Below are 18566 nucleotides of genomic sequence, written 5' to 3' on the forward strand. Positions count from 1 at the left end.
CCCCTGATATACTGCACAAGGTAGTGAATGTTCTCAATGGATATCAGTCTGAAGGTATAAGTAAACCACAAGATGATGTGACTTCTTACAAGGGAGGAGAAGACACTTGGGAAAGAGATGTTCAGTATGACACCGAATCCTCCTCGTTGAACACTCCTGATGATTTAGATCATTTACAAAATGTCAATTTGTTAACTAAATCTCCAGAGTTAGATGTTAGAGAAAAATGTGATGACTGCGATAAAACTATGAACTGTGTTATCCACTTGTCCCCAGTCAATGACACCCAATTTCATATCAATAATGAAGACCGGGGGTTATCACAGAATTCAGGTCCATTGAGTCCAGAGGCAAATAACGCATTTAAGCCCCATATATATGAGAAAGGCTTCTGTACTGAACAGCGGTCTCCTAATAGGAGCATTGAAATAAAGGAAAATATATTATATGATGACATCAATTGCAAGCCTCACATAGATCCTACAAATGTAGATGATACTATCGTACATGGAAATGGGTTACATCCTCCCCACAGTAGCTTCTTATCAACCGATTTAGGTTTACGTATATCTAATGTAAGTGTTCTACAAGATCTGAAAATAGACTCTTGTCACAATGTAAATGTCCTAAGTGGCTCTTCCAATTCCAGTTCACCAAGCCCAGAATTAGCTGAGAGCTTAGGTACACTACATGATAGGATTTCATATGGAAAAAAAATAGACCATTCCTCAATATCAAAAAATAACAGCTATCAAGCCGATAGAAAGAAACCTGACAGTATTATCCCAGCAAACACATCATCCAGTATCAGTAGTAAAGTTCCCACGAATCTTGATATTTGGAACACTCAGATTTGTGAGGATTCTGAATCTTCATCAAGTCCTGAGTCCAATGACATTCTAGACCATTCCAATCCGATGGACAGGAATGTTAAGAATTGTTTCCAGGAGAAAGTGTTGGATCTGGAAACGGCATCTACATTCTTTAATGATACTCAATCCAGTTCAACTACACCCGGCACAGAAGAAGAAAGTCTGGAGGAGCAACTTGATTGTTTTAATGATTATTCCTCAGCTGGGTATAATAGAATAAAGCCCAAGGGCCAATTTCTCAATAATCTTTCAGACGAACAAGGAAAATTCACACTGGATCCAAACAGTGTTCTCAATCTAAGGTGCCCTACTTTAAACAATTTGCCCAGAGTTGACATTGGGTATGAAGATGAAAACCAGCTTGTGAACCGAAGAGAAACGGGAGATCAAAAACCTCAGTTGTACTCTTTAGAGTGTTTGGAACAAGAACAAGACATATCTTCACAAATGTTCCTCCAGTCGAACCTCAACACACACTCACAGATTGAACCTCATCAGTTTAGTGGTTCAAATGCTGGAATTGAAAGCCAAAGTTGTATAAATTTATTGTCATGCCAAACCGAGTTTCCAGGTAATGTTTATGAGGGCAAGGCCGTCAGTGAAAATACAGTAAATGGTGAATCCCATAGCCTGGAAAGTAAATGCATTGTGCCTGGTAACACGGATGTGAATGCTGAAAGAAAACCATTATATGTTATGGATGATTTAGAGCAATCCCAGCTAGCCCATGAGGATAATTTGTGTTCTGATGTTCTAGATCAACACAATGACATGGAAAGTAGCTTTGAACAGTGTGAAGTATTATTCACAGAAGGTCCAAATCAAATAGACTATATTCCAGACATCCTAGATGACTACGCTCAACAGTCTTCTCCATTCCTTTGTATAGAACCAGACCTATGGAACATGACCGAGAAAGCATGCACTAAAATATCACTAAGTGACAGTCCTGATGTGTTATATAGCTGTGAAAACAGTTCTCAGGCTTCCGACAGTCCAGATCTGTGCCGAGAATATGAATATAGTCAAACATACCTGCAGCATGTAAGCGTGGGCACAAGCAATAGCCCTAGGATACGAGCTCTGTCCGAAAGTACAAAAGAAAGAGAAGATCTAGCTTATGGTGAAAAAACAAAAATATCACACTCTCTCCCTTCACTTGCATGTGATGGATACACACTGAAGGCTTTCAACACTGCTCGGAAATTAAATCCAGTAGTCAGCCCTACAGATATTGATGAGTTCGATGCCATTGATCCCGATCTTGATACTGATGATTCTGTTGTGTCAGCTCCTTCTTTTAATGATGACTTGATCTATAGTATTAATGAGGACCAAAACATATTGACTAAGGATCATGAATATTCTATAAGGTCAAAAACATCTAACATACTTCCAAAATGTTCAACTTTCAAGATGGGCACTGATCATAAACAAAGACCTGCGCAAGATATTTCACAGCAGAGTTCTGATACTCAACTAGAGGGGGAACTGGTGAGAGGAATGGCACCAGCAGAAAGGAAAACACAGTTCAAAGATGAAGGAGGATGGTATAAACACATCTATCCAGCAGATGGCACCACTGGTCCATTACAACTGTCTAACGGTAAGAACATCTAGGAAAGAAAAAGTCAGTAATAATGTTAAGAAAACGAATACATATGGGCAAAAGAAAATGTAATTGTAAGACTTTGTTCACTTCTACATCAGAGGGTCTCTTTGGAGTCTCCGGTACAGCCGACAGGGTCCATCGGGTGCCATTCGTGTCCATTGTTGGACGGATCGGTTCTTGGTTAGCATTCTGTTTTTCCCTTGTTATGACTGAAAAGGAAAATGGAATGCCCGAACACGGATGTGAACAAAGCCTAAGTCAGGGGTCCTACAGCTTGTTTGTTTTTAGACTGCAACAAGGGGGCGCCGTCTACATCTAGAATAAAGAAGGTTTCTACACCAACATAGAAGGGGGTTCTTTACTGTAAGAGTGGAACTCTGCCTGAGGATGTGGTGATGGCAAACTCACTAAAAGAGTATAAGAGGGCCTGGCCACCTTTCTTGAGCATTGCAAAATTACTGATTGCTTCAAAAGGTTGGTGAGCCAGGGATTATTCGATTGCCAGATTGGAGTCAGGAAGGAATTTTCCCTTAAATGGGGAAAATCGGCTTCTTTCTCATTGGGGTTTTTTAACCTTCCTCTGGATCAACAAATGGGGGGTTAATAGGCTGAACTGGATGGACATATGTCTTTTTTTTCGGCCTTACATACTATGTTACATTGAAGTAAATTACTGTCACATGAGATCTACTGTATATTTATTATAACTATATTCAGAACAAGTCAGAATTTAGTCAAGGCATCCCTGATTTCTTCTTTTCAAAAAAATCTACATCTACCTTCCTTTGAATACTATAACTCAAACAAAGCTATGGGCAATAGAAGCCTTATCACCTCCAGTAAAATATGGACATGCACTCTAGCACTTCCAGGGGCAGAGAGGGCTTAACATCAGGATAAATCCACCTGCACACAACCGGATTTTAATTGCGGAATCCACGATCGTCACCCGCACGATCCGTGGTATTCCGCACCCATTGAAATAACAGAACATTCGCATGTCTGCTCACTTGAGCGGATAGCGATTTCCGTGAGCAGATTTAAAATCGCAGCATATTCTATTTTTGTGCGGACTCCGCATGGATGGCTTCCATTAAAGTTAATGGAAGCTGTCCGACCCGCAGCCCATCCGCCATTGACAATTGACAATACTTTGGTTTTGGTGGTCAGAATAGCTTAGCATACTATTGTAACCAGAAATGGAAACCTGACCAGAACCTGATGGACCCATTAAAAGTCAAAGTTATCCATCAGCATCACCTAGCAATACAGATCCTAATAAATCCATCAGATCTTCCAGGGAAATTGGAAGCTATGACAGTTGAGCAAGACTATAAAACTTAAATTTTGATGTGAGAAAGCTTAACTTTCTAGTACAATCTTCTACATTCTCACAGTGTAGGCAAAAAGTGATGTAATGTAATATACAGATTTCCCGGCACGGCAAGCGTAAGATATGATATGGGTAGAGAAGTGGACAGTGCAAGGTGAACTGTAATTTATGGACTATATTGACTGGAGAATCTAGTATGCCTAATCAATGCATTTGACCATTTTATATTAATTTCTAGAATCCAGTGGACTTCCAATACAGGTGCGGAAACATGACTTTAGAGTAGACTTGGCAGGAGATGACAACATGCAGGATGATGAAGATCCCATTAACCCAGCCATGGATGAGACAGATAGGAGCAGCTTGGAAATCAACTCTCTTTCTGTAACGACATCTGAAAGTAGAATAAACATTCTCCCATTCACAGACACTGGTGTAGTGCCTCAACAAACAATGTCCGATACAGTTTATTCACTCATGTCTCCAGATACATTTCAGTCAATCTCCATGACAAATGGAAGTGAAAAGCAAATGTCCCCCGGATCCGGATTCCACTGCTTTCAATTAGATGAAAAAACATCTATTCTACCTCAAAGGAGAGAGAGTAAAATGAAATCAGAAGAAATCTCCGAACATGAGCACAGCTGGAGTATAATACTGAGCCAGACGGAGGCCTCTGATACCTCACCTGAAGACATTTTTAGCAGAGCAGGAACCGCAGACTGTGAAAAAGACTTGGAGGAGATTCTATATATGGAATCTGAAAGAGAGGATGGATATCAGACATTGGTTAGGGAACGCGATTCTATAGACCTCGAAGAAAGCTTTGAACTCTGTAAAGTAGAAGAGACTGGCACCAAAGCGCAGACAGAAATAGATCATCTTTTAACGTCACGAGAAGAAGGACTGCTGTTAACGCTTTGGCCGGAAAGTGGTGCGCTTACCAAGGAGTTGGCAGTTGGCGGTACTTCTAATGTTCCCGATGAAAGGTAGGCTACTTCTGGAAAACAACATAATGTGTAGTAAGTGAATTTTTAACAGTTTCTACTAAACATCGATTTATAAAGTCCTATTCACGGAATAAAAGGCCTTTATAATGATGCAGGTTTTATTACATATGGACTGTATTCATACTATATTTACCATGAATTGACCTATAGGACATGTTGTAGAGTCTTACACTTACCTGTAAGGTGAAAATATAAAAGGTATCCAGAGGTGGAATTAAATATCAAGGGGCCCGAATGCAAACGTTTAGCACAGAGGCCCTCCCCCAAGTTGCCTCTGCGTCGTTGGGTGTCTTAAGTAGCCCATTGATACAATACTAGTAGGCAAGGGCATTGATAGAATCTTAAAAGATTAGGCAGAGGCTAAATGTAGGGGGTCCCTATGCAAAATCTGTAACATGCCCCCCCCCAACTATAAATGTGCCATTTATAATACTGGTGTTGTCTTATATGATAGCGCAGCCTTTGGGCCTCCTAAGGCTCCATGGCCCGGTAGCGGCTGCTACCTCTGCATCCCCTATAGCTATGCCCCTGGAAGAAGTTGTCCAGGACATTTTTAATTTTTTTTTTTCTACTGTTGACCTGTCCTCAGGACAGGTCATCAATAAATGATTGGCGGGACTCCACCACTCGGATACCCACTGATTAACTGATTAGTGGTGCTGACGTCACTATGGAAAGCACAGGAAGCAGATTTTGCTGACCATAGAGCAACAGCCCGGGTTGGTATTGCAGGTGTGGCTCCCATTGAATTCAGTGAGACTAGCACCTGCAGTGCCACCTTGGGCTGCTGTGTTATGGGCAATGTGCTTCCTGTGCTTTCCATATTGACAATGGTTTTGGTAATTAGCTGTCCCATTGATCATCTACTGATGCTTGTCCTTTATGACAGGTTATCAACGGGAAAAAAAATTAAAATAGTCCCAGATAACCCAGTCAACAGGAACCTGCAAGTGTTGCCACCATGTTCTAGGACTTGTAAAGACCTTTCTAATTGTATACCTGATAGCCTTGAGTAGTGCAGCATACCCTGTGCTGTAGGCAAAAGGAGCCTGAAGTATCTGCTGGGCATATGGTGAACTCGGAAATGTCTGGCATTTCCATGACATTTCTATAATAATTATACATGCCGGCGCTTATTTGGAGCCTCATTTGATGTAAATGAAATGTGAAACGCCTTGAATTAGTTACATGGCATTTCCCTACATTTGTTTTTCTGGTTGTACCAGGTTCTATTTATAATGCTTATTAGAGATGAGCGAGTATACTCGCTAAGGGCAATTGCTCGAGAGAACATTGCCCTTAGCGAGTAACTGCCCGGCATGGGGGAGCGGTGAGAAGTGGCAGTCAGTAGGGCGGAGCGGGGGGGGCACCCGAACCTTTCCTCTCGAGCGGGCAGGTACTCGCTAAGGGCAATGCTCACTCGACAATTGCTCTTAGCGAGTATACTCGCTCATCTCTAATGCTTATATATTTTGTAATAATTTGGGGCCTTCACATCTTTGTTATATGTGTTGCATTTCATTTTCGCATTTTACTTGATTAGCATATTAAGAATGAATTAATATTTACCCATCTGTCTGGCTTCTATGACATGTATGCACTTTACCTTATTCATAATGGGTTTTTTTTGGAGGGGGGTATATTTTTTAGATGAACAGTAAAATCTATTACTTTTCAATATCGCCAGTCTGATTGCATACTGGAATTATTTCCTATTTTCTTGAATGTTTTATGAATTTTAGTAAATTCACTTGACTTCCCAAACTAAGCAAGGTAAAAAAATGTAAGTCAAGGGGGCCCGACTACCCAGGCCCCTCACTCTCCCTGGGCCGTCAAACTGGCTGCCTCTGCACAGGTCCCAGAACCCGATTGGCTCACTGGGATTTCTCCTAGTGGAGTCAATGGCCAATCTGACCCTTGGTTTTCATATACAGTAAATACTTAAGTATAAGCCAAGTTTTTCAGCACATTTTTTGGTGCTGAAAAAGCCCCCCTCGGCTTATACTCGAGTGTAGTAAAAAAAACCAAAAACGCAATACTCACTTCATCTGTGTACCCGGTGTGATGGTCTCCCCGGCTGTGTGGCAAGCTGCTTGAGACTTCTCCTCACTGTCATCTCCCTGTTCGGCTTTGAATTCCCCTGCCGTCAGCGCTGTGTAACTAAGCACTGTGATTGGATCGAGCACCAGCCAATCACAGCCGGCGCTTGATCATTTACAGCCATTCAGTGAATGACATCACTGAATGGCTGTGATTGGTTTATCGAGCGCCGGCTGTGATTAGCTGCGCTCGATCCAATCACAGTGCTTACTTTCACAGCGCTGACAGCGGGGAAATTCAAAGCCCAGCAGGGAGATGACAGTGGGGGGAAGTCTTAAGTAGCTAGCCGCACAGCCGAGAAGACCATCGCGCCGGGGACACAGATGCCAGCTGGGAGGTGAGTATTACATTGTTTTTTTTACCTAGTATATACTCGAGTCAATAAGTTTTCCCAGTTTTTTGTGGTAAAACGTATTGACTCGGCTTATACTGGGGTCAGCTAATACTCGAGTATATACGGTAAGTAATCATTAGCCAAGTGTGAACAACAATGAGTAATTGTGATTGACATGCTTTGTTGATTAGCGCTCTTACAATGGACTGATTTTCGGTCTATCTAAAAGGATACTTTTACTCTTCTCTGTATCCTCTATAAAAGGGCATGCAACACCAGAGCATCTTTGCAATGAACTGGTGCCAAAGAATGAACTACATATCTTAGATGAGGTTGCACTAGTACTTTGTAAACTGCTAATATGATGTCCCTCAAGTACCTACAGTGCTATGAAAAAGCATTTGCCCCCTTCCTAATTTCTTCTATTTGTGCACGTTTGCCACACTTGACTGCTTCAGATCATCAAACTACTTTTAATATTACACAAAGATAATCATCAAGTAAATACAAAATGCTGTTTATAAATTATGATTTAACTTATTGAAGAAAAAAATGCCCTTTAACCCAACCTAGCCTAATGTGAAAAAATGATTGCCACCTTAGCAACTAAATCAACCAGTTAAAGGGGTTGTCCCGCGCCGAAACGGGGTTTTTTTTTTTAACCCCCCCCCCCCCGTTCGGCGCGAGACAACCCCGATGCAGGGGTTAAAAAAACAACCCGCACAGCGCTTACCTGAATCCCGGCGGTCCGGCGTCTTCATACTTACCTGCTGAAGATGGCCGCCGGGATCCTCTGTCTCCGTGGACCGCAGGGCTTCTGTGCGGTCCATTGCCGATTCCAGCCTCCTGATTGGCTGGAATCGGCACGTGACGGGGCGGAGCTACACGGAGGCGGCATTCTACACGAGCGGCCCCATAGAAGACTGCAGAAGACCCGGACTGCGCAAGCGCGGCTAATTTGGCCATCGGAGGGCGAAAATTAGTCGGCTCCATGGGAACGAGGACGCCAGCAACGGAGCAGGTAAGTATAAAACTTTTTATAACTTCTGTATGGCTCATAATTAATGCACAATGTACATTACAAAGTGCATTATTATGGCCATACAGAAGTGTATAGACCCACTTGCTGCCGCGGGACAACCCCTTTAACCAAAAGTTAACTGACAACTTTTGTTTCACTAGTCACACTACCAGATCTGTTGACTCTAAATATCACTTAAATAGAACCTGTCTGGCAATATGGGGCAGGCTAAAAAGTTTCAAAAAGCAACACACAATGCCATATTGTAAAGAGATTTAAACAGAGATGTGAAAGAAAGTAATTAAAATCTACCAGTCTGGAAAGAGTTGCAAAGCCATTACAAGGGTTCTGGGACTCCAATGAAACACAGTAAGAGCCATTATTTACAAATTAAGGAAACTTTGAACAGTGGTGAACCTTCCCAGTGGTGAATCTTATCAAGAGTGAATTGGTAATTCATCTAGGCATCACAAAAGAACCTAGATAATAGAGATGAGCGAACGTGTTCTTAACGAACACTTACGCACCCGGACACCGGCTTTACCGAGGACTTCAGTGTCCGTGCGTAAAGATTCGGGGGGCGCCGGGGGGCGGGGAGAGGCGCGGCGGCGCGGGCGGCAGCAGCGGGGAACAGGGGGGAGCCCTCTCTCTCTCCCTCTCCCCCCCACTCCCCGCCGCACCCCCCCGCGCTGCCACGGCGACCCCCGAACTTTTTTCGCCCGAGCACGGAATTGCTCGCAAAGTTCGGTGTTCGGGCGAAAAGGGGCGGAGCCGAACACGTTCGCTCATCTTTACTAGATAAACATCTAAATAACTCTAGGCCCCACTTGCCTCCGTTAAGGTCAATTCCGCTACGAGAAAGACACTGGACAAAAATGGCATCCACGAGAGAGCTGCAAGGTGAAAACCACTGCTAACTAAAATGAATGCAAAGACTTATCTCACATTTGCCAAGAAACACCTAGATAACCCCCAAGATGCTTGGGATAATATTCTGTGGACTAATGAGTCAAATGTGGAAATTTTTGGAAGACAAGGGTCCTGATTAGAGATGAGCGAGCACCAAAATGCTCGGGTGCTCGTTACTCGGGACGAAATCATCTTGATGCTCGAGGGTTCGTTTCGAGTAACGAACCCCATTGAAGTCAATGGGCGACCCGAGCATTTTTGTATTTCGCCGATGCTCGCTAAGGTTTTCATGTGTGAAAATCTGGGCAATTCAAGAAAGTGATGGGAACGACACAGCAACGGATAGGGCAGGCGAGGGGCTACATGTTGGGCTGCCTCTCAAGTTCACAGGTCCCACTATTAAGCCACAATAGCGGCAAGAGTGCCCCCCCCCCCCTCCCAAAAACTTTTACTTCTGAAAAGCCCTCATTAGCAATGCATACCTTAGCTAAGCACCACACTACCTCCAACAAAGCACAATCACTGCCTGCATGACACTCCACTGCCACTTCTCCTGGCTTACATGCTGCCCAACCGCCCCCCCTCCCCCCCACAGCGCACACCAAATTGTCCCTGCGCAGCCTTCAGCTGCCCTCATGCCACGCCACACTCATGTCTATTTAGAAGTGCGTCTGCCATGAGGAGGAACCGCAGGCACACACTGCAGAGGGTTGGCACGGCTAGGCAGCGACCCTCTTTAAAAGGGGCGAGGCGATAGCCCACAATGCTGTACAGAAGCAATGAGAAATATAATCCTGTGCCACCGCCATCAGGAGCTGCACACGTGGGCATAGCAATGGGGAACCTATGTGCCACACACTATTCATTCTGTCAAGGTGTCTGCATGCCCCAGTCAGACCGGGCTTTTTAATTCATAGACACAGGCAGGTACAACTCCCTATTGTGAAGTCCCTGTGGACCGACAGCATGGGTGGCTCCCTGGAACCCACCGGCGGTACATAAAAATATCCCATTGCATTGCCCAACACAGCTGAGGTAGTAATGTCGTGCTTAATGCAGGTGGGCTTCGGCCCACACTGCATGCCCCAGTCAGACTGGGGTTCTTTACAAGTGGACACAGATGCATTTATAATTCCCTGTGGACCCACAGCATGGGTGGGTGCCAGGAAGCCACCGGCGGTACATAGAAATATCCCATTGCATTGCCCAACACAGCTGAGGTAGTAATGTCGTGCTTAATACAGGTGGGCTTCGGCCCAGACTGCATGCCCCAGTCAGACTGGGGTTCTTTACAAGTGGAAACAGATGCATTTATAATTCCCTGTGGACCCACAGCATGGGTGGGTGCCAGGAAGCCACCGGCAGGACATAGAAATATCCCATTGCATTGCCCAACACAGCTGAGGTAGTAATGTCGTGCTTAATACAGGTGGGCTTCGGCCCACACTGCATGCCCCAGTCAGACTGGGGTTCTTTACAAGTGGACAGATGTAGGTTAAACTCCGTGTGCACCTACAGCATGGGTGGCTCCCTGGAACCCACCGGCGATACACAAAAATATCCCATTGCATTGCCCAACACAGCGGATGTAACGTCAGCTGTAATGCAGGTGGACTAAAAATTCATTTGATTACACTGTAGGCGAGGGGCCAGAAAAATTGCTGTATCAACAGTACTAATGTACATCCAAAAAATTGGCCATGGCCAGCCAAGAGGGCAGGTGAAACCCATTAATCGCTTTGGTTAATGTGGCTTAAGTGGTAACTAGGCCTGGAGGCAGCCCAGTTTAACGAAAAATTGGTTCAAGTTAAAGTTTCAACGCTTTTAAGAGCATTGAAACATATAAAAATTGTTTAGAAAAATTATATGAGTGAGCCTTGTGGCCCTAAGAAAAATTGCCCGTTCAGCGTGATTACGTGAGGTTTCAGGAGGAGGAGCAGGAGGAGGAGGAGGAATATTAGACACAGATTGATGAAGCAGAAATGTCCCCGTTTTGGATGGTGAGAGAGAACGTAGCTTCCATCCGCGGGTGCAGCCTACGTATTGCTTACGTATCGCTGCTGTCCGCTGGTGGAGAAGAGAAGTCTGAGGAAATCCAGGCTTTGTTCATCTTGATGAGTGTAAGCCTGTCGGCACTGTCGGTTGACAGGTGGGTACGCTTATCCGTGATGATTCCCCTAGCCACACTAAACACACTCTCTGACAAGACGCTAGCCGCAGGACAAGCAAGCACCTCCAGGGCATACAGCGCGAGTTCAGGCCACGTGTCCAGCTTCGACATCCAGTAGTTGTAGGGGGCAGAGGCGTCACGGAGGACGGTCGTGCGATCGGCTACGTACTCTCTCACCATCCTTTTACAGTGCTCCCGCCAACTCAGCCTTGACTGGGGAGCGGTGACACAGTCTTGCTGGGGAGCCATAAAGCTGGCAAAGGCCTTGGAGAATGTTCCCCTGCCTGCGCTGTACATGCTGCCTGATCTCTGCGCCTCCCCTGCTACCTGGCCCTCGGAACTCCGCCTTCTGCCACTAGCGCTGTCGGATGGGAAGTTTACCATCAGTTTGTCCACCAGCGCCCTGTGGTATAGCATCATTCTCGAACCCCTTTCCTCTTCGGGAATGAGAGTGCAAAGGCTCTCCTTATACCGTGGATCGAGCAGTGTGTACACCCAGTAATCGGTAGTGGCCAGAATGCGTGTAACGCGAGGGTCACGAGAAAGGCATCCTAACATGAAGTCAGCCATGTGTGCCAGGGTACCTGTACGCAACACATGGCTGTCTTCACTAGGAAGATCACTTTCAGGATCCTCCTCCTCCTCCTCTTCCTCCTCCTCAGGCCATACACGCTGAAAGGATGACAGCCCAGCAGCATGTGTACCCTCACCAGTGGGCCAAGCTGTCTCTTCCCCCTCCTCCTCATCCTCCTCATGCTCCTCCTCCTCCTCCTCAACGCGCTGAGATATAGACAGGCGGGTGCTCTGACTATCCAGCGACATACTGTCTTCCCCCGGCTCTGTTTCCGAGCGCAAAGCGTCTGCCTTTATGCTTTGCAGGGAACTTCTCAAGATGCATAGCAGAGGAATGGTGACGCTAATGATTGCAGCATCGCCGCTCACCACCTGGGTAGACTCCTCAAATTTTCCAAGGACCTGTCAGATGGCTGCCAACCAGGGCCACTCTTCTGTAAATAATTGAGGAGGCTGACTCCCACTGCGCCGCGCAAGTTGGAGTTGGTATTCCACTATAGCTCTACGCTGCTCATAGAGTCTGGCCAACATGTGGAGCGTAGAGTTCCACTGTGTGGGCACGTCGCACAGCAGTCGGTGCACTGGCAGATTAAACCTATGTTGCAGTGTCCGCAGGGTGGCAGCGTGCGTGTGGGATTTGCGGAAATGTGCGCAGAGCTGGCGCACCTTTCCGAGCAGGTATGACAAGTGGGGGTAGCTTTTCAGAAAGCGCTGAACCACGAAATTAAAGACATGGGCTAGGCATGGCACGTGCGTGAGGCTGCCGAGCTGCAGAGCCGCCACCAGCTTACGGCCGTTGTCACACACGACCATGCCCGGTTGGAGGCTCAGCGGCGCAAGCCAGTGGTCGGTCTGCTCTGTCAGACCCTGCAGCAGTTCGTGGGCCGTGTGCCTCTTCTCTCCTAAGCTGAGTAGTTTCAGCACGGCCTGCTGACGCTTGCCCAACGCTGTGCTGCCACGCCGCGTGACACCGACTGCTGGCGACGTGCTGCTGACACATCTTGATTGCGAGACAGAGGTTGCGTTGGAGGAGGAGGAGGAGGAAGGTGCTTTAGTGGAGGAAGCATACACCGCCGCAGATACCACCACCGAGCTGTGGCCCGCAATTCTGGGGGTGGGTAGGACGTGAGCGGTCCCAGGCTCTGACTCTGTCCCAGCCTCCACTAAATTCACCCAATGTGCCGTCAGGGAGATATAGTGGCCCTGCCCGCCTGTGCTTGTCCACGTGTCCGTTGTTAAGTGGACCTTGGCAGTAACCGCATTGGTGAGGGCGCGTACAATGTTGCGGGAGACGTGGTCGTGCAGGGCTGGGACGGCACATTGGGAAAAGTAGTGGCGACTGGGAACCGAGTAGCGCGGGGCAGCCGCCGCCATCATGCTTTTGAAAGCCTCCGTTTCCACAAGCCTATACGGCAGCATCTCTAGGCTGATCAATTTTGCAATGTGCACGTTTAACGCTTGAGCGTGCGGGTGCGTGGCGTCATACTTGCGCTTGCGCTCAAACTGTGGCACTAGCGACGTCTGGACGCTGCGCTGAGAGACATTGCTGGATGGGGCCGAGGACAGCGGAGGTGAGGGTGTGGGTGCAGGCCAGGAGACGGTAGTGCCTGTGTCCTCAGAGGGGGGTTGGATCTCAGTGGCAGGTTGGGGCACAGGGGGAGAGGCAGTGGTGCAAACCGGAGGCGGTGAACGGGCATCGTCCCACCTTGTGGGGTGCTTGGCCATCATATGCCTGCGCATGCTGTTGGTGGTGGCTCCCCGGCTGATCTTGGCGCGACAAAGGTTGCACACCACTGTTCGTCGGTCGTCAGGCGTCTCTGTGAAAAACTGCCACACCGTAGAGCACCTTGACCTGTGCAGGGTGGCATGGCGCGAGGGGGCACTTTGGGAAACAGTTGGTGGATTATTCGGTCTGGCCCTGCCTCTACCCCTGGCCACCGCACTGGCTCGGCCTGTGCCCACACCCTCACTTGGCCCTCCGCGTCCTCAGCCGCGTCCACATCCTCTAGGCCTACCCCTACCCCTCAGCATGCTGTATTACCAGTGATTTGATTTCCCAGGCAGGAAAGAAATTGGCGCAAGGCTGCACTCAACCGTAGCTGGTTGCGTCTGATTTTTTTATGTTCTCCACGCAGCACACACGTACCCAGAGCCCTTAGGACTGACACAGGCAGGGCAAACATACTTTCTTCCCTTTTGTTTAAAAGGATAGGCCCACTGCGTCTATTCACTGAATAATAATTTTAATAACTGTGTTGCGGCCCAGCAAAACTGTCACAGAACTTTACTGTTGCAGAGTTACTAACTGTGGCAGAGCAAGTATTTCCCAGGCAGGAAAGAAATTGGCGCAAGGCTGCACTCAACCGTAACTGGTTGCGTCTGATTTTTTTACGTTCTCCACGCAGCACACACGTACCCAGAGCCCTTAGGACTGACACAGGCAGGCCAAATAGAATTTTTTCCCTGCTTTTTACAAGGAACACCCACACTGCGTGTATTCAATGAATAATGTATGTCTTCTGGCCCTGCCTACACAATTCTATCCCTGTAGTATTAATGCCGGGTGCAATGCTCTGCACAGCCGGTTTTGAGAAAAAAAAAAAAAATGCAACACTGCTAACAGCAGCCTGGACAGTACTGCACACGGATAGATGTGGCCCTAGAAAGGACCGTTGGGGTTCTTGAAGCCTACACTAACTCCTAACACTCTCCCTGCCTAACCCCCACTTCTGTCCCTATTGCAGGGCGCAATGCTCTGCAGATCCAATTTTGGAAAAAAAAAAAAAAAATACTGTGCTAACACAGTACTGCACACTAGTAGATGTGGCCCTAAGAAGGGCCGTTGGGGTTCTTGAAGCCTACACTAACTCCTAATGCTCTCCCTACAACAGCTCCAGCACGATAGTACTTTCCCTCAGCTAAGTCACAAGGCATGTGTGGCGAGCCGCGGGAGGGGCCGATTTTTATACTCGGGTGACATCTGATCTTTCCAGCCACTCACAGCAGGGGGGTGGTATAGGGCTTGAACGTCACAGGGGGAAGTTGTAATGCCTTCCCTGCCTTTCAATTGGCCAGAAAAGCGCGCTAACGTCTCAGAGAGGAAACTGAAAGTAACCGGAACACCGCGTGGTACTCGTTACGAGTAACGAGCATCCCGAACACCCTAATATTCGCACGAATATCAAGCTCGGACGAGTACGTTCGCTCATCTCTAGTCCTGATACATTTGTCATGAAGCTTAGACTGCATTCCACAATAAGAACATCATGCCAGCAGTCAAGCATGGTGGTGGTACTGTGATGGTCTGGGGCTCTTTTCATTCTACAGGACCTGGAGAACTTGTCATAACTGATAGAATTGTACTTTCTATCTGAAAATCTTGAATGCGAACGTCCATCCGTCAGTTCATTTCCTAAAGCTCAAGTGCAGTTGGGTTGGAATTATAGAATCATAGAGTTGGAAGGGACCTCCAGGGTCATCAGGTCCAACTCCCTGCTTAGTACAGGATCACTAAATCATCTCAGACAGATGTCTGTCCAGCCTTTGTTTGAAGACTTCCATTGAAGGAGAACTCGCCACCCCCCGTGGTAACCTGTTCCACTCGATCACCCTAGAATCATAGAATGGTAGAGTTGGAAGGGACCTCCAGGGTCATCGGGTCCAACCCCCTGCTCAGTGCAGGATCACTAAATCATCCCAGACAGATATTTGTCCAGCCTCTGTTTGAAGACTTCCATTAAAGGAGAACTCTCCACCTCCCGTGGTAACCTGTTCCACTCATTGATCACCCTCACTGTCAGAAGGTTTTTTCTAATATCTAATTTGTGTCTCCTCCCTTTCGTTTCATCCCATTGCTTCTAGTCTTTCCTTGTACAGATGAGAATAGGGCTGATCCCTCTGCACTGTGACAGCCCATCAGATATTTGTAGACCGCTATTAAGTCTCCTCTCAGACTCTTTTTTTGCAAGCTAAACATTCCCAGATCCTTTAACTGTTCCTCATAGGACATGATTTGCAGACTGCTTACCATCCTAGTACCTGTTTTTTGAATTGAGAGGAGGCGAGGCGGGGGCGGGGCTAAGGTCCGATAATTACCCCCACCCCCGTCCCGCCTCTCCCCATTGCAAATAGTGCAGAGGGGAGGAGAGGAGGCAGAAAGGGGGCGGGAGCTCAGTTCCTGCTCCTGGCTCTTCCATCCTCCCACCCCTGCACACGAGGACGACGTATATCGGCTCGGTGTGAAAACCCAGCCGATATACGTTCGTGTGAATGCACCCTAAGGAGGAGTAAAGAGGGTTATGCAGTTAAACAATGATCTGAAGCACACAAACAAATCGACCTCTGAATGTCTCAAAGAAAGCAAAATGATGGCTTTGAGTGGCTGAGTCAAAGGTCAAAGTCCTAATTTGAATCCCATTGAGATACTATGGCTAGACCCTAAACGGATAATTCATGTTCGAAAACCTTCCAATGTTACTATAGTCAAACAATGCTGCCAAGAAGAGTGGGTCAAAAATCCTCAACAACGATGTAAAAGATTCATCGGCAAATGTTTGATTGCAGTTGTTGCTGCCAAGGGTGATGTAATTAGTTATTAGGTTTAGTGGGTAATTACTTTTTCACATGCGTAATAACATTTTGAAGAAGTCTTTATCTTCAATAAATGGAATGATCACTTAAAAGCTGTATTTTGTGTTTACTCTTGTCTTTATCTTATGTTAAAATTAGTTGGATGATCTGAAACCTTTCAGTCTTACAAATGAGCAAAAAAAAAAGAAATCAGGCAAGGGGCAAATACTTTTTCACAGCACTGTATTTCCTTTAATACATGACAGTAAGTGACTCTCCTGGTTTTTCTCGCTCAGTACACCATATATAGATTATTCTTACCAAGATGCATAACTTTACATTCATCCACATTGACCTTCATTTGCCAAGGGAATGCCCAAGCACTTAGTGTGTCCAAGTTGGCTTGTAATTTATGAACATCTTCCTTATGCTGCACCACACTATATTTTTGGGAGAAAAATATGAATTCCATCTTGTATAACCTTAAAAAAATAAGTTGAAAAATAGCAAATCCAACACTACACCTTGGGGTACACCACTTATAACTGGGTACCATTCAGAGAAGGATTCATTTACTACAACTCTCCGGATCCGGTCCTTCAGCCAGTTTTCAATCAAATTGCAAACTATGCTGTCTAAACATACAGACCTTGAAGAGGTTGGTCACTTTATGTCTAATGTTAACATGTTTGTGGGAAAGATGACTATAAAGTATGCAACTTAATAATATATACATTTCAGAAATTCCGTGCCATTTTCTCTATTTTTGAAGCCACGTCCACTTGTCAGTCCAATCTTCTGTACTAATTTCATCCAAAAAATGCCTGGAGATGGAGGGGCATGAGGCAAGACAAGTCCATCCGCAAGCTCCATTGACACATACTGCGCCTAACTTCCTGGAGATCCAGGACCTGCTCAAGCGCAGATGAAACCATTGGAATAATACTGTTGTACAGTTTAGGCAACTTGAAATATTATAGTCACCCTTACTAAGGTTCTCACAAGTAATGACATTTCCAACAAGCTTTGAATTGTTAGACATTACCAGTTCCAACAGAGCATCACTTCTAGCAGGAGCTAACACAAACTGGCCATGCAGTGATCCTGAAGTTCAAGAATTTTCTCGCCTTTGCAGTTGAAGCTCAGCCATGACCCCACTCTATACCCAATAGTTATCACTCATTACCACTGTACTAACCAGTGCAGCCAGCTCTTTTTGCTCAGGCAGCTGATATTATGTCCCCTTGGATCTCCTCAGTGATCTTCCAGGGAGAGGGTTGTCTATAGATTACATAATTTTTTGTTCATGTTTCCTCCCTGTTGTAATCCACCTACGGGTTTCAGTATCCTAAAAACTTTACACCCACTATTGCCTCTTTCACACACCCTTCAATTTTACTTTTAATATACAGAGCTTTGCCCTATTTACTGCCTTAATAAAGCAGTAATTCATTGCTAAACATGAACTATTAATTAATGCTTAGCAAATGACTAGTGCTTTATTAAAGCTGTAAATAGCACTCTTTTAGCCAGGGTGTGATTTCTCCGAATAACTTGTAGGAGATCACATTCCAACAGTGCCTGGTGCCACAGGGGAGGCTATGAGAACATAGGGCATACCAGGAAGATGCAAACTGGAAGTGGTCACCAAACTTCTTCAGGAAGGTCGGCGGGTTTAGTCAGCAATATAGAACATTTTTTTAAAATTCCCATTTAGCAAAACTTTAGTTTTGTAGGGGGCTGTTGAGTTTGGAAATATAAATGATAGGCAGGTTAAGGTGATACATTTTCTTGAAATACTCCACCACCAAAACAGACCACCTTCCATTTAAGTACAAATCATCTGCCAAATACATTTTGTACCCCAATAAAACGTCATCCCAGTGTTCTAGGAGCCCAAACCCTTCTCCCTTACACCACGACTTAAGGCATGTATTTACCTATCCAGGCTTCTGCTGTCTTTCCTGTGTTGAGCATGACATAGGCAATATTTCAAGTAATATAACCTTAGAGGTCCTTCCCTTCACCTTGGAGCCTTCCTTTCATCCTTCACCTACCATGTA

At 46.0% G+C, this 18566-nt stretch overlaps 1 protein-coding gene and 1 long non-coding RNA gene across 3 annotated transcripts in view; one reads left to right on the top strand and one right to left on the bottom strand.

Annotated features, from left to right (window-relative positions):
- The first annotated feature begins 2060 nt into the window (after nt 1-2060).
- Nucleotides 2061-18566, top strand: part of PRUNE2 (prune homolog 2 with BCH domain) — a 129586-nt gene continuing 113080 nt past the window's right edge. For both annotated transcript variants that reach the window (XM_066604147.1, XM_066604148.1), the window contains exons 1-2: nt 2061-2478; nt 4056-4806. In XM_066604147.1, the coding sequence (XP_066460244.1) occupies nt 2289-2478; nt 4056-4806 (941 nt within the window). In that variant the 5' untranslated portion in view covers nt 2061-2288. The remainder of the gene's footprint in view (nt 2479-4055; nt 4807-18566) is intronic.
- On the bottom strand, nt 4178-17470 carry LOC136628333 (uncharacterized). Its single transcript, XR_010792872.1, has 3 exons — nt 17238-17470; nt 4762-4817; nt 4178-4577 (listed from the first exon to the last, which is right to left on the bottom strand). It is a non-coding gene; the product is annotated as an uncharacterized lncRNA (long non-coding RNA).

Source organism: Eleutherodactylus coqui, chromosome 5, assembly GCF_035609145.1.
Source record: "Eleutherodactylus coqui strain aEleCoq1 chromosome 5, aEleCoq1.hap1, whole genome shotgun sequence".
Lineage (NCBI taxonomy): Eukaryota > Metazoa > Chordata > Amphibia > Anura > Eleutherodactylidae > Eleutherodactylus > Eleutherodactylus coqui.